This window comes from Bombus pyrosoma, linkage group LG1, assembly GCF_014825855.1.
Source record: "Bombus pyrosoma isolate SC7728 linkage group LG1, ASM1482585v1, whole genome shotgun sequence".
Lineage (NCBI taxonomy): Eukaryota > Metazoa > Arthropoda > Insecta > Hymenoptera > Apidae > Bombus > Bombus pyrosoma.
Window position 1 is genome coordinate 5,319,304 of NC_057770.1, and position 21,583 is coordinate 5,340,886.

Genomic DNA, 21,583 nt, shown 5'->3' on the forward strand with positions numbered 1-21,583 from the left:
GCCATCTTGGTTATGCCTGCAATTTATTATATCGTTTTTCCGAAGTCGTTGATGTTCTGTCTCAACGACTTTTGACGTAGTTTTCATTAATTCGTGAAACTTTCGAAGTTTTATTTGATTCAAATAAATATATATGTATGAAGAAGGGGTGACTTTTATGTTGCCAATTTTGAAACAACGAACTAATTCAAACGGTGTCAAGTAGAGTGAAAATAACCAAAAATCTCATTGAAAATACTGTTATATTTTCAAATTGAATAATGTGAGATTTCACATCTGAAGCAGGTGCCAGAGTTCTCGAATAAAATTGGAAAATTCCCCTCGATCATTGTACATGAATTGAAAAGCGAATTACTCTACGTTTTCCCCGAGCTTTCATTGGCTTTGATGACCGTTGTGAATTTTCTCAATGGCGCATACACGGCTCAGCTGTGTGCAATCGCAACCAATTTACGTAGAAAAATAATGTATTTTATAGTATTTTTATTCAGTTAGACGAAGTACTGGATACGGTATTCGTGATATTAGGTACGTTAGAGTGAATTTTCTTCTGACATTAATTAATCGATAATGAAAAATACGGAATATTTAGAAAATCCTTCATGACGGATTCAGAAGTACCAGCACGGGATCCACCTTATTTCTGCAAGCTTCCTAACAGACCTCTTTGATTTGTTATTTTTTGAATTTTTAAATTTTCATTGAAATATTGAAATGCAAACATTAAATTCACATTTGTTTAACGATTTCTACAATTTGCATTTTTATTTTATAAAAGTTTCTTTGTGAAAATGACAAGATGAACTGGTAAAATTTTGTTTGTAAGTTAATGATCAATTTCAGTGCAAAATATCTAAATAAATGTTAGTGTCTGGGAAATCATATTTTTCTAAATAATTAAATATATGTTTTGTTTTCATACTGTTCAGTAATCATTGTTTCTTAATGATCTTGACACATAAATCATGTTGAGTCATCATATATTATATTCTGTTGTATCTATTCCCTCACAAATTTGTATATCTTTTAAATTGTGTTATTTAATTAACTTACCCTTCTAGTAAAAGGTACACATGGAACTAATAATTTTATTAACCTTTCACTTTATATTACTTTAATTCTAAATCCATTTATTTGATTTTATAATATTGTGATTTTTATCTTGTTACATGGGTGCATACGACTAGCAATATGAATACAATGCACGAATTAAACTATATTAAACTTATCGATAATCATATCTTTATATTATTTAAAGCTATATTTATATATGGTATTATTTAAATATAGATTTGGTTATTTCATTTATGGAGTAAAAAAAAAAGTCATCTATATTTTATGTAAATCTTTGTACAATAATATCACAATAATGATTATATATTAACATTTATGTATATATATATATAATCTTGTTTCAGGAAACATGGACTGTCCATCCAGTATTGCAACAGTGCATAAATTGTGCTTATGCTATATGTAGCCTTTTGCTTTGTATTGTTTTTGATGCGTCAAAAAAAATATTACATTTTTGAAGGAAATTATTCCTAGCTTTTAATAGGAGAGATGGATGTAGTACGAGATGAAGACAGGCGCAGGCGCCTGAGGGTGCTGGAAGAACGCGTAAAGGATCCAAGAAGTATCACAAACATTGATTGCTTGTTGGATACAGTTCAGGCCCTGGTGGCAGATTGTGATCATCCCAGCGTAAAACGTATGAAAAACATAGAAGCATATATGAATAGATGTAAGTACTTAACCTTTCTGTTTTTATGAAAAATATTCTTATTAAATAGTGCAGTTACTAAAATACAGAGTAATAGATACTTCATTAATTTAGTATAAAGTGTATATTTTAGAAAAGTTAGGCATTTTATTGTCAATAAGCAAATCGCAATCGCTATTATATATAATCGTGTTAGAATAATATGTTAATATAATAATACAACGACTCGCCTTATTTAATAGATATGGAGGAGTAAATAAATCAGATATAAATAAATGAAACATGTTAATATATTTATTGATGTTGTGACGCTAATATTAATTTTTCAAGGAAAAGATGTAATAAAAATTATTTACACTTTCAGATGACTCAGTAGCTCAAGATATTTGTAAAATGCGAATGCGTACAGACGACTTTACCCTGATAAAAGTGATAGGTCGTGGTTCATTTGGTGAAGTACAATTAGTAAGACATAAATCTACGCAGAAAGTATATGCTATGAAATTACTCAGTAAATTTGAAATGGTAAGACATGAATAAGACATAAAGCACAAATAGATAATTTATGTGTATACTGCACACTTTATTTTTTGTATATTCTACAGATCAAGCGATCAGATTCAGCCTTTTTTTGGGAAGAACGTGATATAATGGCACATGCCAATTCTCAGTGGATAGTTCAGCTTCATTTTGCATTTCAAGATCAAAAATATCTTTACATGGTGATGGATTACATGCCAGGTGGTGATTTAGTGAATTTAATGTCAAATTATGACGTGCCAGAAAAATGGGCAAAATTTTATTGTGCAGAAGTGGTGCTTGCATTAGATGCAATACATCTTATGGGATTTGTTCATAGAGATGTAAAGCCAGATAATATGTTACTTGATAAGTATGGTCATTTAAAACTCGCAGATTTTGGCACTTGTATGAGAATGGATGCTGTATGTATATTTTTTTTTTTTTTTTTAGCATTTTCTATCAAATTTCTAACAATGCAACATTATATGAAAATATTTTATCTTATATGTCTTTTAGGATGGTCTTGTTCGATCTGATACTGCAGTAGGTACACCTGATTATATATCACCTGAGGTGCTTCAGTCTCAAGGTGGTGAAGGTGTATATGGAAGAGAATGTGATTGGTGGTCAGTTGGTGTATTTTTATATGAAATGCTTGTTGGTGATACTCCGTTTTATGCAGATTCATTAGTTGGAACATATTCAAAAATTATGGATCATAGAAATTCATTACATTTTCCACAAGAAGTTGATATTTCTCATTCTGCCAAGAATTTGATATGTGGTTTTCTTACGGATAGAACTAAACGTTTGGGTAGAAATGGCGTGGAAGAAATAAAAAATCATCCTTTCTTTAAAAACGATCAGTGGACATTTGAAAATTTACGAGAATGTGTGCCTCCTGTCGTGCCAGAACTTTCCGGCGATGATGATACTAGCAATTTTGAGGATGTTGATAAAGAAGATGGACCAGAGGAAAGTTTTCCGATACCAAAAGCATTTTCTGGAAACCATTTACCTTTTATTGGTTTTACATATTCAGAAGATTATCAATTAATGGCTTCTAGCGGCAAGGAGTCGGTAGATGGATTAGAAAATCATATCAATAATGGTACAAGCGATGATATTAAAATTTCTCAATTAGAAAACTTATTGGATAAAGAAAAGAGACAGGTAGAATCTTTAGAATCAAGGCAGAAAGCTTTAACAACACGATTAGAAGCTATGGCACGCCGGGAAACCGAATTGCGTGAAGAAATAGGTAGAGCGGACAAAGAATTGACTTTGTTGAGGCATAATTACAAAGAAGCACAACGTAGGGTGGAGCATGAAACTGAGTCGCGTAGAAAAGCGGAGTCATTAATTGTGGAGTTGAAAAAGAAGTATGATGAAGAGCAGACGAAACGAGCACGTGATGCAAGTAATTCACAACAAACTTCTGAACGTGTAACAAGCTTAGAAAAACAAATTAAAGAAATGCAATCGAAATTGGAAAGAGAAACAGAAATGGTAACGAGGTTACGGAAACAAGCTACTGAGATTACTGTTGCTCGTCAAGCTGCAGAACAAATGGCAAATGAACTACAAGTGGAAAGAGCGAAATTACAAGCGCAACGAGATAATTTACAGCAAGAAGTGGCTACATTACAAGTAAGCGTTTATGTTAGAAAAAAGAAAGAAAATTGATTAGAAATACTCATTTTCAAACGTAAATTTATATTTTTGTAAATAATTTCGCAGGGACAATTGTCGAAAGAGCGTAGTTCTCGATCACAAGCCTCATCGTTAACTGCTGAATTAGAAAGCCGACTCTCTGCTCTTCATGTCGAACTCGAACATAGTCGAGAGAAAGAGGAGAAAGCAATCATGGATAATAGACAACTAACTGAAAAAATCTCAGCATTGGAAAAAGAAGCAGCAAGTTTAACTCTTGAATTAAAAGCTGCGCAAGCCAGGTATAATCAGGAAGTGGTAGCCCATCAAGAAACGGAACGTTCACGCATACTATCCAAAGAAGAAGCTAATTTAGAAGTAGTTAAAGGTAATTTTATTTACATTTGTATTTAATAATCGTAATATTAAGGTTTTTAAAAGTCCATATTTTTATACTGATAAGCATGTCAGGGTGAGAAAAAATACTTATTTTAGGCTAACGTAAATATTTTTTCGTATTTATGTCAAATGTAATAAATTATAGGATACATATATCATATTGTATTTAAACATCATGCATGTTCTAAAAATTTTGATTTTTTAAAAGTTGCATTTCATTCATACACTTATTTATCCTATAACTGCATCTCCATATAATTATTTTGTTTTATTCTTAACCCACTTTATCACTAATTGCAATTTTTCAAATTTCGGAATGCTCGCGCTCGATGGCATTTCTATTTACAGTATGTACGCTACTCCTTTATATTTAAATTTGTCAATTTATTGCGAGTTGTCCTTATACATGTATTAATATAACATTAACAGCATTACAAGCAAAATTAAATGAAGAAAAAAGTGGGAGGCAACGTGCTGAATTACTTGCACAAGAAAAGGAAAGACAAACCTCTATGCTCTCTGTGGATTATCGACAGATTCAACAGCGATTACAGAAACTGGAAGGAGAACATAGGCAAGAAGTTGAAAAGGTAAAAGTGCTACAAGGTCAGGTCGAACAAGAACAGCAGAAAAGAAACATTCTGCAGACTGACTTGGCACAGCAGTCGTCCGAAGCAGGACGATTACGTGCCAGGGAACAACAATTAGCTGGCGAAGTTGCTCAGCTAAGAGAAGCAAAACGTCAAATAGAGGATGAATTACATCACTTGAAAACTCAAAGAAATGTGGATCAACTACAAACTAAGGAATTACAAGAACAATTAGAAGCAGAAGCTTACTTTTCGGTAAATTCACATCTCAACAAACTATCAGCGGAGAAGCTATTATTTTTTTTTGATATATTTATTATAAATTTTAATGTGTTATTTCCAGACACTTTATAAAACACAGACGCAAGAACTTCGGGAAGAACTTGATGAAAAAATACGTTTACAACAAGAATTAGAAGAAGAACGTAGCTCTTTAGTGCATCAGTTACAATTATCTCTAGCGAGAGGCGATAGTGAAGCTTTGGCAAGATCAATAGCTGAAGAAACTGTCGCTGACCTCGAAAAGGAACGAACAATGAAGGAATTAGAATATAAAGATGGAGTAGCCAAACATCACCAAGAATTGAATGCAAAAGAACAAATTATAAATCGGCTTAAGGATAGCGAAGGTGAACTTAAGAAAAATGTTGATCAATATCTTAAAGAAAAGGAAGATTTAAATAAACGGTTTAAAGAATTGCAAGATCAACTTTCTAAAGCACAGTCTAATGGTGAAGAAATAGAAAAACTGAGCAGTAAATTGAAAACTGAGCAATTATTGAAACAACAAGCAGTTAATAAGTTAGCAGAGATTATGAACAGAAAAGATTTGTCTTCAAGTGGTAAATCCAAGAATAAAGCTTCTGCAGCAGATTTAAGAAAGAAGGAGAAAGATTGCAGGCGTTTACAACAAGAGCTTACTCAAGAGAGAGAAAAATACGGACAGTTAACGGCTAAATGGCAAAAAGATTTGCAAGATTTACAAGTAAGTAAAATACTAAACCTCGTTCCACTTTTACAAATATTTATATATTATCCCTAGCATCATTATATTTCTATAGGCACAATTAGTGGAAGAAAATCAAGCGAAATTGAGGTTACAAATGGAACTTGATTCGAAAGATTCCGAAATAGAAACATTACAAATGAAAATTGCTTCGCTCAACTCAGAAACCGCTAGCGTTTCGTCCGTAGAAAATGACGGAGAAGATTCTGTTTTATCGGAACATGGAACCATGCGATTGGAAGGTTGGTTAAATGTGCCAAATAAACAGAACATTAAAAGGCATGGATGGAAAAAACAATACGTTGTCGTTTCTTCGAAGAAAATAATATTTTATAATAGTGAAAATGATAAATTAAATGCCGATCCAGTCTTGATATTGGACCTAAATAAAGTCTTCCACGTTAGATCTGTTACTCAGGGTGATGTCATCCGAGCTGATGCCAAAGATATTCCGAGAATTTTCCAGGTAAATAATATGTTGAATAATTGGTTCCCTACTCATCGAATGATATACTCAATTACATTTTTTCTTCCCTTGTTTAGTTATTATATGCTGGTGAAGGCGAAGCAAGACGTCCTGGTGATGAAGGAAACACACTGCCTGGAGTGGAACTGCCACAACTTACGGACAAACCAGGCACGCAATCGTTAAAAGGTCACGAATTTGTGTCAATATCGTATCATATGCCGACTACTTGCGAAGTATGCTCAAAACAATTGTGGCATATGTTTCGACCGCCACCAGCTCTCGAGTGCCGAAGTAAGTATGAAACAATGTTTCCTTCAACGAATTTGTACGTTTTTATAATTACTGCATTGCTTAAAACATATCATTTTCAAATCTTTGCTCGTTCGTGGGGTGATGTGTATTTGCTCGCGATTCGTCGCTTCTAATTATATTTTGAAAAGATTTATAAAACTATCTTTTGTAATAAATTTTATTAAATTGATAACGATGTAACATGATTCGTTTTCTTTGGTCAACAAACAAAATAAAAAATCTGCTCCATAAAATAAAAAATTATTCATAATAGAATATGTAATGAAATTGTTATTGCGTGTGTACAGGGTGTCGTATAAAAGTTCATAAGGAGCATTTGGACAAAAAGGAAGATGCCATAGCACCCTGCAAATTACACTACGATCCAAACAGTGCTCGTGAATTATTAATATTGGCTGGTAGTCCTGACGAACAGAAATATTGGGTCGCAAGACTGTCCAGACGTGTACAAAAATGTGGCTACAAAGCAAACTCGCACGTCGATGGCACGGGGCAACGTGTCTCGCCAAGGTAGCGTAGCGGTGCGACTCAACGTAACCGGAGACTAAGTAGCTCTCTTGTATTGTGGCATCGCATGATTGGGTGTAGCGAGGTTAGAGTCGTTTGATTTTTCTTGCACTCCCATATCTATATACAGAATCGCATTTTCAACGAACATGAAAATAGAAAAAAGACATCGTTGGCAGCGTTTCGTAAGTGCAGTGCGCTTAGAAGATATCATTGTTACAGAAACAAAAAATAATATAATGGAATGCCATTATTGATTATGTTTCAGATTGCTTTAATCTACCTATCTCTCTATCTATCTATCTATCTATCTATTTCTATATATATAGATATAGATGTAGATATAAATATAGATACAGATATAAAGCAGTTTTGAAATTTGAAAATGTATTATGAAGACTTTAGGTAATCTTATTAAGCGTGTTTTGTAATAATTCCAACTTTTGAAAAATTTAAAAGCCAACATAGTTGCTTTGTTCAAAATCGAAATTATATATAAATATCGTTCGATAGATCGAAGCAATATAAGCTTCATTTTTTCCGATTATTATTATTATTGCGGTTATTGATATGTTGGTTTCTGTTTGAGTTTGTTTAAAACTAGAATAGGATATTGTTAGTTGATTCGATTCAATTGTCATTTGCATGCGCTTAAACATTAGCACATTTTTTCGCCGAGAGTGATTGTTCATTTTATTTCTATTGATCTCGCTGCTAGTTTAAATATACATACCCTTCAATAAGTAAATATATGATGTCGCATTGTTTTAACTTTGTTTAGTATTAGCAGAAGTTATAAATTGATAAGATTCATAATGCATGAAAATTAATTTGAGAATATTATAGATTAAGATGGAAATATACTTTTTATGTACATATATACTCATTATAATATTTTGTTTATATTTTCTTTTTAATGGAACTTTACGATACTTTAACAAGTAGAAAATCATAACCTATAATCGAGCAGCAGCTTAAGATTTTCAGTTGCGATATTATTTTTATGTTGTTATGTGAGAATTTGTAGAATCGTATAGCTTTTTTCTTCTCCAAAAATTGCATGGTAATAATTACGAAATACGATATGCAGAATGACAAAACATATTTGACATTGTGCACGGCAAAACTGTTAGATAGTAATGAAAATTGGCACGTTCAGAGTTTACTTTTAACAGCAAATTGTTCAATGTGATTATTGATAAAAAGTTCGTCATTTAAAGAGTACAGAAGAAAACATTATTATAAATTGATCCTAAATAAAAAGTCTAAAAATTTTAAAAGTAAACTTTGTAATTCTAAAAAAAAAAAAAAAAAAAAAAACGGATCAACAAAATCATCATGAATTTCAATGCTTTTTTTTTTTATTGAAATGGGGCTTTAACATTTATAACTACACTAGCTCTTATAGATAAAAACTGTTATTTTGCTTCTAAAGCTTATTTCTTTTTTTTTCTTTTTATATTAGTCTATACTCGTGATATTTCTTGGTAAATGCGATAGTCACGATCTTCCACAAGTCGAATTTCATCGATAACGATTTACATATTTCAGAGAGTCTACGAGATCCACCTTGAAGCCATATTTATCGGTGCAACAACGATCCGCGACTCTACCAGCAAATGCCAGCATGGGCAAGTGACCTTAGCTAGTGTCGATAATACTCGATTGGAGTTCGTTGCTTCGACGTCCTTCTCAATCGATCTATTTAAAACATATAAATTCAATCAGTTGGTCAGACAAATGATTTGCAATGAGATTCAAATATGCGAAAATAATTCTCGACATTCTATGTTATCTGGAAAATATCTCGAGACACCTGGAGTTCATGTATCTTAAAAACATCCGCCGATCTGAATGCACAGAGAAACATGTCATTATCAACTTTTTGACGAATGCGAGGATTCTCCACAAAATCGTTCGTTGACATTTTTACTTGTATTGATCGTTATTTGTAGGTACATGTTCGTTAAACGAATCAAACGTGCCTTTAATATATACTGACGATGATGGAACTCGAATGATCTAAAGGAAATTGAAGAAACAAGACGCTCATCAGGAAATGTTATAAGATGAAAGTTTTCAGGAGGGGGAAACGAGGCGAGTAATAAGTGGGAGTGTGCAGCTGTTATTAACAAGACGAAGTAATGATAATAGTGTTTATATAAATGAATATAGTGATCGTAACGAATTTGAGTATGTGGGCCGCGTTTCTCGGATTTATCAAACTACAGCGTTATGTTCGATATCGTATTCGACGAGCAAGTTTGCCAATGATTTGCATAGTGTCATCAAGAGACCATCATCGCGCATTGTTTTATGAATATTTTTCGTACGTGCGAATGGATGGATTTTTATGTTGATTTATTTTTTCCGTGAATGCTTCAATTCAAAGATGATTTCCTTGTACATAAATTACGGCCGTAAGAACTGCTTCTCAGTTGTTTAAGCAGCTCGTTCATTGACCTTTGCAACGATATTGTGAAATTGGTGGACATTAATTATAATGCTTTAGCAAAAAAAAAAGAAGAAAAAAAAATTGTTGTTTGTGCGATATATATAATATTCTCCGGTCATTAGCGATTACTTAAAGGTGAGAACTTTGAGAACTCGATAATATTGTGTATTTACTACGCCGGATTGATAGTATTATTATTTTTATACGTTTTGAGATTAATGTATATCGATATTTAATTACGTTAAGAAGAGAAGGAGTGAAATTGATTTTTACGTAGAAGTACGCTAATCAGCTGGCTAGAGCGGCTGCCAAAGTTTTTTTCTTCTGGTATGAGAAACGCAGTTATTATGTTTAATCGAATCATCGGGAAATGCGTCGGTAGATACATATAAACGTGAGATAATGAATATTGGAAATACTTCATCACAGAATTATTAATGGGAGATACATTATTTAAATTTTGAAATTGATAGTCTTGGAATATCTGAGATTTTTAAATTATCACGAACACATTTTTAGAATCTTGGAAGAACCTTCTACATCTTTTTGTTTTCTTGCTTTCTTTTTCAAAATTATTATTGTATTTATTGGTTCAAAATTCTTGTTATAAATCTTCAATTCATATTTTCGAAGACCTTTCAAGATTCAACAGGCGCTCTGTATATTTTGTGAATTTTCGTTTCTGTTCTGCCATGTATTCATTAGAATATGAATGCATATTGCCACCAAGCAATAAAGTAAGGGTGAAATTGTAAGAGGGGGAGAAAAAGTTAAATTTTAGAACAAGCACAATGGTAAAATATTAAGGAATACCGCCACGAACGAGCTTCATTGTATAATAGGAATACGATATTTACAATTGTAAGATAAGAATTTTTTAATACGATGTACGATATATCCGCTACAGATTGCTGAAAGGATGGGCGATATGAAACACTGAAAAAAAGCGCAAAATCGCGCATGTAGTCGAGAGAGGCTTAGGAACAATGCTAAAAAAATTGGTGCCGAGTAAAAAAAGATTTGTACGAGGAGCAACAGAGGCATCAAGATGAAGAAAAAAGGAAAAAAGTGTAATGAGCTAATGAAAATTATTGTTATTATTATCATCATCAACATCATCGTCGCCATCATCATCATCATCATCATCCTCATCATCCTCATCATCGTCGTCATCCTCATCATCCGCATCATCCGCATCATCACATCATCATCATCATCATCATCATCATTACTATTAAAAAATCATTGTCGCCGTTTGTGTTCTATCCACGGTGTACCTCAGTGACGTGTGCGTATATTCATCACATTGGTCCGGGTCGAGAGAAAAATGAAATTTCTCGGTCGCTTTACAAAACTTGTCCCGACTCTTCTTAGGTAGGTTGCAACATCTTTCTTTCCATCTGAGACGTCCTTTTATATGGTACTTTTCGCGCCTTTTTTCTTCATCCTCCCTTTTCTTAGCTGCCTTTTCCTTTTATTCTTCTTTTGACACTCTGCTTTCATTTAGTTTTCGAGTTTCCAAGAGATAAAGGAAGCTCAGTATGTATGTGACGTCATCCGTTGATTTATTAAGAAGATGTGAAAGAGCTAGATATACGCAAACGATTATGAAAGTAGGAAGCCCGCGTTTTTAATTAAATTAGCCTGTGTATTTTACTCTGCTCCACCTGCCTGTTGGACTATTTTTTTATAGACTGGAAAAGAATTTTCGACAACGCGAGATATAAAATATGGAGAGAGAGAGAGAGATGGGGGAGAGAGAGAGAGAGAGAGAGAGAGAGAAAGAGAGAGAGAGAGAGATGGGGAGAGAGAGAGAGAGAGAGAGAGACAGAGAGATGGGGAGAGAGAGAGAGAGACAGACAGGCAGACAGACACGGATAGACAGATAGATAGGTAGAGAAGCAAGAAGAAGTGAAAAAAACTTGTTACAGCATATTTTATTATTGTTTAGTTATTTACAAGCTGTATATTATTAATTAATATTACGATTAAAGTATTTTGTAGATAAAACGCGAGTTTACGTAGACGTTTTCCAACATCACCGAACAATGAATTTAATCTCATTGTCGAATAGATTAGATGTTTCTAAATATGTATTTGATCTTCTCTATCCTACGATAAGGTAAGAAATGGCATATAAAAGAGAACGAATTCTTCATATATTTTTTTCTTTCCCTTTCTTGTCTTGTTGAAATAAAGATACCTCATCTGGAGCACCGTTTGTAGATTATTACGGATGTGCAAAAATCTTTGAGTGATAAATTTGATCGAATGTCATTATTGTTAATACAATAGCGAGTATCGAGCTTTGTGTAAAACCTTCTTCTATATCTCTTTTGCGTACTGCGTACAATTTTCTATATACATGTGTATATGTTAAATCTTTATGACTTTATTTTACCTGTAATCAAAATTTCGAGATAGACCGTTTTACAATGTAATCTATCTTTGTTTCCTATGCAAACAGCAACCAGTTAATACATGTACGTCGAGTCATTTCGAGTTCGAATATTTCCTAATGAATTTAGAAAAGATCGTTTGTGGATATTTAATTCGTAGCAAATTAATTTTAACCATAATTTACATTAAATGAGAATTTCTTTAATATTATTTCTTCGAAAAGATGCATGCAGTTAGCTTCGTAGTTGCTTCTCTCAACTCTCATTGAATTTCGCAAATCTAATTCCTGATCATGTTTCAAGTTTCTAAGGATACTTGATCTTTGATTAGAACACTATCGATTAGTGGCCTTTACTTGCTTACAATACGCGAAGAAAGCAAAGTGATGTCTCGGCTTCACTTTGTCGACCCTTCACGACGAAAGGGTTCTTCTTGCAGAGTGAATACGCGTCGACGACCCTCTAATTATTCCTCGAGATCGACAATTTGATCGTCATCGCGTTTTTTTCACAAACGATTGTTACGCAATCGGGAAGAGCATTTTTACATTTTGATTGCACTTTTCGATACAAGCCTTGAAAACTGCCGTGCTCTCTGTACCGTTTTCGTCACATTGTAATCAAAATAATCATTGTAATTACATTTCCATTTGTATTTTACAGTTCTCTGAAATTGTTCGAAACGCGATACGTATTAGACTGGTGCAAAATCCGAATAGAAGTTTTTGTTTGTAAGGGGCGTAAAAGGCGCTTTAAGTCAGCAAATTTTGTTCTCTTTCTCTCTAAGTAGTTATTAGAGAATTTAGAAAAAATGGAAAAGTGTAATTTCTTTTAATTTAGAAAAATCATTTTAGATTCTCATATTGTCAGTTTCAAAGGGGTGAATAACATCGTGTTGTTCCTCGGAGATCAAACGTTCTGTCATTTATTTGTCGTTTACTTGTTCGCTTATAATAATTTTTCATATCTCTGTTAAGTAATTCACGCAAGGCTAGCGTAAATATGAAAGAACGTCGAAATTCGATAGGTAATGCATACGTTCTGTGTTCTCTTTAATAAACTTACTGTACCTGGTTACCTTTTCAAGTCCTTAATGTATGAATACATGTAAATCAGTACGTGAATAGTTTTATGCAAAACTTGGATAACCCGTTTCCAAGTACTTGCACGATTAACATACTTTTGATTACGCTTTCGCTAAAGTCTAAAGTTATATTAACGGGCGGTCGACAACAGAGTCTTTTTCTCGTCTCGAACTCGGCATAGTTAGTTGTTTATTCCTATTTGAATACGCTTTTACGTTCGTGAACTAGTCGTTTTCTTTTGCCTATTCGATCATAGGTTTTTGATACTCAAAATATATGTGATGCATTCGTCGTTCTCTTTCGTCGCTCGCGGCTTAATTAAACAAATTTACAAAAGCTGAAGCAAGAACTGTTCTATCTGAGGTTCATTGTTCTTAAACGCAATTAGATATTTAGTAATCGAATAGTCTTAATTAATTCAAGAAAATACATAACTACAAGCGATTAATTCCACGTTCACAATCGTTGATACTGTATTACGATACAAAAGAGACATCTGTACCCTTTGGAAACAACTAGACACCGATAGAAATGAAGGTAATTATTTAGAAAGGTGCCGCCATCTTGTATTTAGATGATCTTTCGATACGCGTAAGGCCTTAGTTTCTGAGACGTTTGCAAAAAACTGTCGGTACCGTTGCAGCGAATTCTGCTTATAATCGTGCGTCGGTGAGCTTACAGCGGCCGGACAAAATAACGTTTAACCCAAACCTAATTCCCATCGTTTGTTCATAGTTTATATAGTCGGGTATATAATACAATCGTAGGCAGAATTCACCGTAGTGGTATCGACAATTTTTTGCAGATATCTCGGAAACTAAGACCGAACGGCGTTTACATGCAAAGGAAAAGGTTATTCAGAATGTTGATTTCCTCGCACATATTAAAAAATGATCGAAATCCAAGATGGCGGCAGCTTTCTAAATGATTACCGAAGTAAGTATCGATTTTCACTAATACACGTTATTAAACACGCAACGACAAACTTACGTTCATTACAGCGCACAAATCTGAAAATATGAATCTTTCCCTTGAAATTACCTGATTTCTTTAACCCTTCGGAGGTCGCGATTAACCTGACTTTTTTAAAATAAATATTTTCAAACAGACAGACACGTCGTAGAGTTTGCAAACAAGGATCAACTAGTAATATGTATGCACATACCAAGTAAGTATTTCCTATGAATGGACAAAGAAGCATTCTTTAAAATGCTTTTGACAAATGGCCTGAGAAAAATTGTTATGCCTTTAGCGTAATAATATTATTTGTGATGAATATGATCGTCATCACTTAAAAACTCGACTAGCAATCGAGGATTTTGATCGATCAAAATATCAAACATAATTATTCAGTTTTTATTTTTTTTTCATATCGTATGCTTACTTTATCAGTATGTCACGAGGAAATACGCCGAACCTGCCGATGTGTAATACTTTTATGGTTTTTGACTTCTCTCAAAATTGAAAATTCAAAAATTCCCAATCGTTTTTTATATTCAATACGTTGTGTCGCGTATATAACGAGAAAAACAATAAAAGGGGGATAAAATTCGTTTCCGAGCACCACCTATTTTTTAAACAGTTTCTGTATTTTCTAATCGCACTCGATGCGAATAGAGACGAACGAATGTAGCGAATATAATGGTATCGAGTTTAGGAATATGCCAGTTCAAAAGTTATCATCAATGGACGAATCGATCTGGCAAATATCATTTTACATAATGGTTGACAATAAAAACGATCGCTTTCCGTCGACCGGAAAAACATTTACGTATGCATACAGCCCGATCAATATCGCAACCACACCACAAAGATCATACAACATATCAACAAAGATAAACGCTTTAAAGCGTTTGTCTCTCATGCATAAGATAGATTAAGCCATACGGTAGACTAATCGCAAGAGCTCCAAACTGTTATGTCTCGGCTCTATTCGTCGACTACCATCGGACAATACAAAGAAAAGGTTTAAAAAAAGTGTGCTATCCTGATACGGAGTTTAATAGCTTGCGCGCTATTTCATCTTTTTCAAGGTCATTGGATTCCGTCCACCAGTTTTTACCATTTTCTTTGTTCTATGCAACGTCACGACATACAAAGCGATTAAGAAAAGTCTGGTGAAAGTCTCCACGAGGACGTTTTAAACATCGACAGGTTGACCAGGAATATTTATATTGTATTTAATAATAATAAATTACATTTAATCTAATAATGATAATACCAATAATAATAATTCTTTAATAATGATAACGCTAATGACGATGACGATGATGATGATGATGATGGTGATGGTGATGGTGATAATAATAATAACAATAATAATAATAATACTAATACTAATAATAATAATAATAATAATAATAATAATAATAATAATAATAATAATAGTAATAATAGATTTTAAATTATTATATTTGAGATACGTCGTGACTTGCGCGAGATTAAAGGTAATTAAATCTCTGAAATACGTTTAAATAAGCATCGATAGTGCCTCGATTCAATGCACTTGCAAATACATACGTACTCAGCTATTTCCCATGTACGCTCACGAATTTACCTTTAGATATAGGTAAAATATTTGTATTGTAAATGCTATTTTCGATGTTTTCAGAGATTTTTTTTTTACAAAATTATCATTACGTACTCGTATATGTATGTACATATGTTTGTAGCTACTTCTTTCGCACGATATATATATATATATATATATAACGTTTATGACTTGCAAATGAATTAAAAGATAAGGAAATGAGAGCCACTCGTTCCGATTTTGACGTAATATCAATTATCTACTATAGTTTTTATTTGTGCATGCTTTTGATTCAAAATTCATTTCAATCTATCGAACACGAGTAAAGTAATAAATTATGACAAAAACATTAGAGAATGGAAGAAAATCAAAAGAAATTATTGTTGATTTAAGTATCATTAATGTTCACCTGATAGAATTGGTTCATAAGCGACGACAGAAATTTTAAGGTTATCTCATTTTTGCTTACAGACGGCTACGTTAATATCGAGCATGCGTTAATACGGGCACCCTGTAACTTTATTAACTTTTTTAGCCGTTTGGCGAGACACAAGCGAAAGATGTCGAAACGATGTAAGAATCTTTCGATTTATTACAGTTAGAGGCGGAAAGTTGTGAAAAAACTGTGATTTTCATCATTGTCGATCTCCATGAATTTTTCAGTACGCATAACTGACACGATTCTACGAAACGTATACTTCTTACCTACGCAACTTCCGCTACAGGCTCAGATAAATAAAAAAATATGGCAAAAAGTTGCCGTTACAACGAATATATTCTTCGCGATTCCGATCAATAGCAATTTTTTTCAAAATTGTTTTCACCGATCCTTCATGCGGTAAACCGATCCTTTTTGCTCGTGAAAAAACTCAAGTTGTTTGGTCCAATTTTGAAAAAAAGTTATTCCACTTTAGAGGATGCCCGAATATTAACGTGAAACACAGGATATAAATCCGTATGAAATACTTAAGAATAAAATAACTTGATCTAACTCTCTTATGGGTCGATGTTTTAACGATTTAACGTTACATGTACCAATTAAAAGTTAAACGTTTTATGATGACATGTACATACGTACATGCATATGTATACCCCGTATGCTCTTGCGATTCCAGAAAAAAAATATCGTTTGTAGGATGCGTACTTGCTTCTCTGTTGCCTTTCCTTCTACATATTATTATTGCACCTTAAATTTGACCTTAAATTTCTCAAACATTGCGATCATATATACATACGTATGTGTATTCGCATGTGTGACAATTAACAATGCTCGGCTAACACCATTCGCGTTTCGTCTTTTCTTACCAAGTAAATTTACGATGTACGCTTTATCAATAATTTCGTATACAGAAGAACCGAATCTCGGGTTTAGCTGAACTGAATGTGAATCAATCGCCTGAATGTTGTTAGCGTTTACGATCGTGCTCCTATTTTACGCATCTTTGATGAACGGTACAGCTGAAAAACAAGAATATCTTTCTCAGGTACAACAAACTCACCGAAAGTTGTACGATATCCAATACCGTCGGATGACGATTCTCCAAGTTTGTCGCGCTTCTTTCTACCAATTCCCTCGTCCATGTTCTATCCGTGTTTACGCCAATAGCACAAACGAGGCAACGCTTCGAATCTTCAAACAATTAAATATTATAAAACAAAGATCTTTTTCTACCGTAAGATTTCGGTGAATCGATTGTAGTGCAGCAAGAATTCAGTTTCAAAGGACCACATTTATCGTCATCGTTCTATCACGATCTCCGCCGTAAACGCCAGAAAACGCTATCAATTCGTTAATGAAATAGTCGGTTGGTTGAGTCGATTTAAGGGATTGGAAGACGCCGTGAGAGAAAGAAATATCCTCGACTGCGGAGAACAAAAAATCAGTGTTTCATCGTACGTGTAGCGATGACGTTAGTGACGAAGGTCGTATGTAGCAAATATTCGCCTATTCCAGCCTTCGCAGCTGGCTGGCCCGTGTCCTTTATTTATAACACAGAGAAGAGATCTGCCTATCGTTTAAAACGCTATTACATGTATGTATATATAAAGGCGATACATTCGGCAAACACGTGCATGCATGGCCGCAAGTTTTAACCAGAGTAGAAAAGGAGGGATGTACCGGTTATCCAACCGGGGATCCAATTTCATCCGTTTCGATCCAGGGCGATCAAACTCCGATGCAAACGAGCGATGAAACGTCGCGCTCATTGTGATTTTGTACTTATGACGCTGTGCGACTCGGCAATTTTATACATGGATACAAATGATTATAAATTACGTAAGATTAAGCTAGTGAAATAGAATAGTGAATAGAAAAGCGAGAGAATGAGAGTTTTCACAAAACGTGCGTTAACAAATTTTTAAAAACCATTCTTTGTTATAATTTGATGCTATTTAACATTAAACGAATTATTCTCCGTGCGTCGAATTATGCTTTCGCCACATTGGTGAATAATACTTTTCGAATTTTGTTATCTGCTACAAAAGAATGAGAATGAATAATTATTATAAATCATGAAAAGTGCCAAATTCTTTATACGATATAAGTACATGTGAGGTTTCCTCGTCACGTTTGCATAAAAGGACATTTTTCACGGGGCAATGTAATAAATATCCTTATGTTATCCGACATCGACAAATACCTCATCAATAGTGGACACAAGTTGTGCGAAGAAAAAATGGAAACACACACTACGGAACTATTTTAGAGAAAACAGTTTCGAAGTGAACGAGGAGAAAACTAAAATATTAGTATTCAGAAGAACAAATGGAAAAGTAGGAAGCAGAAAAACGAAATACGAAGGCCAAAACGTAGAAGAAGTAGACGTCTATACACCTATGTAAGAGTATCATTCTCAAAGTCAGCCACGTTACATACGGCAATAAAACATTTTACAACTCGGGCAATAGTCGCAGCAGGCACGATCTGGAAACCATTAGTAACGACAAAATATAATAGCTGGGACACGGTAGTAAAGCTATGTGAAATATGAAATGAATACGAAAATGGAACGAGTGCAATCGAGTCTCCTGAAAATCGTGTCAAATGTATCTCGTAGCACATCAGGATGCATCTCAGGTATGTTGAGGTTAGGAACTGGAAGAATGTACTTGGAGCGTCAAACGTTGAAAAGAGGCGAGAAACGTTAAACAACCACTGGACAAAACTAACGAACATGGATGAACATAGGGTACCTAGAAGTAGATATTTGAAGAATTGCCGAAAAAATGGGACAGAGAAACACCGAGACTCGAAAAGAAACTGGTTCGCTGAAATAAAGAAAAGCAAACTGGATAACCGTGGATATGGAATTAATGGAACTCAGCAACAGCAGCCGAATTAAGCCAAGTAATTAGTAACAAGCACTAGAGAAACTCTTCCGCAAAGACAATTTACCCACGTATGTATCAAAAATACAACAAAAATAGCAAAAGCCAACTACCTAAATACCAAATTGCCACTAGTGATTACCAGGAGATTAAATGACGCTAGCAAGAAGATAGGAACGGACAATAGTAAGGCCAGGGAGTTGGATAATTTACAAAACAAATGCTATATGCAACAGACAGGAGCTAGAAAACAGAGAATGGCATATTGACGGATTGCCCGTTGTAGAATCAATTCAGAACACGACTCATGATCAATTATGATCGAGCATGCCATAATAATATATGTAATAATGACAATAATGATAATAATGATAATAATGATAATAATATAATAAATATCATTGTTTACAATCACTGATAGAACCCGTACTTACGATAAATCTGAAATACTCTGAAAATCATTGTGGCGAATTGTGTGTTTCTAGAAGCAAGTTTCATAAAAGTAAAGATAATCACGCTGGAAGAAGCCCTGCAAAAGACAATTTGTACTTTTGTAAAAAGTCGCGATTCATGGGTTGAGAATTCAGCCACCATTGAAACTACATTGAAACCACATTGAAAAGACATTGAAAACATACGTGTATGTATGTACGAAGCTGTCGAATCGCACAGAATGCGATTGCAACTACGTGTAATGTATCGTTTGTCTGCATCGAACATAAGATAGGTGGATTAACTAAGGGAATTTGTTGCTCGTTGCTATTTTTTCTGCCTATGTATGTTATATGCACGTACATGTATCCCCGTTCATAAATATTAGAATACCTAATGACTTCGTATAAAACACGATAATTCAATTAGTCAATTAGTCAAGGAAATGATTAATCGATCAGTATTGCGTATTCGTGAAAGATAAAGAATCAAACGTTACACAATAAGACATTGCGTGCTACAAAACATATGAGAAAGTTATGAAATTATTTGGAAATGTTCGACATTTCAATATACGACGAATTACCATATCGCTTATCGACGCAGATAGTGGAACGAAAAAAAAAGAAAAAAAAAAAAGAAAATTAATTTTTGTTTTTATTCGTAATAAATTCTATCGCGTGAAACGGTATACATCTCTATCTCAATTTGTCACGCCAGAATTAAGCAAATTTAGACAAAGTAAAAAGAATAGCCCGAAGAGTAAAAATTTAGTTTAGTCACGTTGTAACAGCATCGAATAGAAATAACGAGGTCTTACGAAACTATCGTACAGAAATACGTAAATACATCGTATTATGAAAACGTAATACGTTATGTATGTGCGTAACGTGTATACGACATAGTACAAATTGATGAACATTGAAGTTACAAACTAATTTTTATTTTCCAAGTTGTGTGATAGGTCGCTAGTGTCAAGAAGCGATATGTTGGTCTCGATGAATCACCGATTGAACAAATTTGAGACGATCAAGTAGATAATACAGGGAAGTTTGTCAAATTCTAAATCCGGTTTATGGAATTACCGATAACGCGTACAATCAAATAACAACAAATAACAATGATAAAAGGAATAATAATATAAATATTGGAATCGATTAAAGTTTAGGTAACGATTGAAGAAATGCATGCGTGGCATGCATGGATGAGAAAAAGATAGTTTTCTAATAATTCTTTGGATTTACCTTATTATCCGTAAATGTCTTAATATGTACATAGGTATATATAATTACGAACGGAGGTGTACGTATTTACATATTACTCTAGTTTTTATGCTGATAACGGCAAAGCTGTAAAAACTTTGGAAAAAGATGCCCTTCTTCCCTGTCTAAAACACATTTATCAAACAGGGAAAAAGAGGATTCTTCGTTGCGATACGTACTACGGTATATCTTTGAATCTCCATTAAGGAAGAAGAAAACGATTGTATTTGCTTTGCTATAACTTCTTTTCCCGCGCGATAAGAGAAAACTACTCGTTTTTCTACCGTTGCCTCGAAACATACATTTCTCTTTCTCTTCGTAATACAATTTCTGGTTGCTCTTCCAAATGGAAGAGGGAATCCGAGCATCGACATCGGAATCGCAAACGGAATTTCGTTTGTCCGCCGAACGCGGCGCAATTCATATCGCATCTCGTCCAGATCAGTATGATTCTCGAGCTAGAGCTCGAACGTCGAATCGAGCAGATCTAATCTAACGTATTCGTGTTCTCCGGATGTTGTGCTATGTACCAGATAAATAGTAATTCCTTAATTCCCGCTTAATTACCAACGAGACTACGCAGTCTCGTGGCGAGGCATTATTTTCTTACCAACGAGACTAGACCGCGGTGCGTAAGCTTTGGCTTCATCGACGACTTGTTCTGCCCTGCGTTTACTTGTTGATGATGACTTCTGCTCGTTGTTTGTTGCTCCCTCGCGTTCTGCTTTTTCTTCAGTGACTCCTGCTTGGCACCTCTGTGCATGTGAACGCAGCAGAAGCTGTTTATTAACGCGACAGGCCGGAAAATATAACGTTCGTCATAGCTTGCCCGGAAAACGCTACTATCGTTAAAGAAACATCTATGGCCGTGATTATACAGAGAGCGACGAGCGATAAGCGGCAAAATCA

General features: G+C 34.1%; 2 protein-coding genes across 10 annotated transcripts in view; one reads left to right on the plus strand and one right to left on the minus strand.

The window, feature by feature from the left end:
• Nucleotides 1–31: 31 nt before the first annotated feature.
• Nucleotides 32–13,112, plus strand: LOC122569633 (rho-associated protein kinase 2). Of its 3 annotated transcripts, XR_006317528.1 has the most exons (13): nt 33–528; nt 1,419–1,744; nt 2,088–2,248; nt 2,329–2,667; nt 2,762–3,895; nt 3,986–4,286; nt 4,727–5,142; nt 5,231–5,872; nt 5,949–6,359; nt 6,437–6,653; nt 6,962–7,184; nt 8,733–9,051; nt 9,137–13,112. XR_006317528.1 is itself a non-coding variant. In XM_043730971.1 (12 exons), the coding sequence occupies exons 2-12, from the start codon at nt 1,564–1,566 to the stop codon at nt 8,818–8,820; spliced, it is 4,113 nt and encodes a 1,370-aa protein (XP_043586906.1). In that variant the 5' UTR covers nt 33–528; nt 1,419–1,563; the 3' UTR covers nt 8,821–13,112. The 3 variants fall into 3 exon arrangements, 1 of the variants encoding a protein (XP_043586906.1); XR_006317533.1 differs by having other exon boundaries at nt 32–528; nt 6,962–7,266; nt 8,733–13,112; XM_043730971.1 differs by having other exon boundaries at nt 8,733–13,112.
• Nucleotides 13,113–15,405: 2,293 nt separating this feature from the next.
• LOC122569658 (schwannomin-interacting protein 1 homolog) overlaps nt 15,406–21,583 on the minus strand; it is a 36,360-nt gene continuing 30,182 nt past the window's right edge. For 6 of the 7 annotated variants that reach the window (XM_043731065.1, XM_043731045.1, XM_043731027.1 and 3 more), the window contains one exon: nt 15,406–21,453. In XM_043731065.1, coding sequence (XP_043587000.1) covers nt 21,273–21,453 — 181 coding nt within the window. In that variant the 3' untranslated portion in view covers nt 15,406–21,272. The remainder of the gene's footprint in view (nt 21,454–21,583) is intronic. The other variant, XM_043731056.1, reaches the window with a different exon arrangement.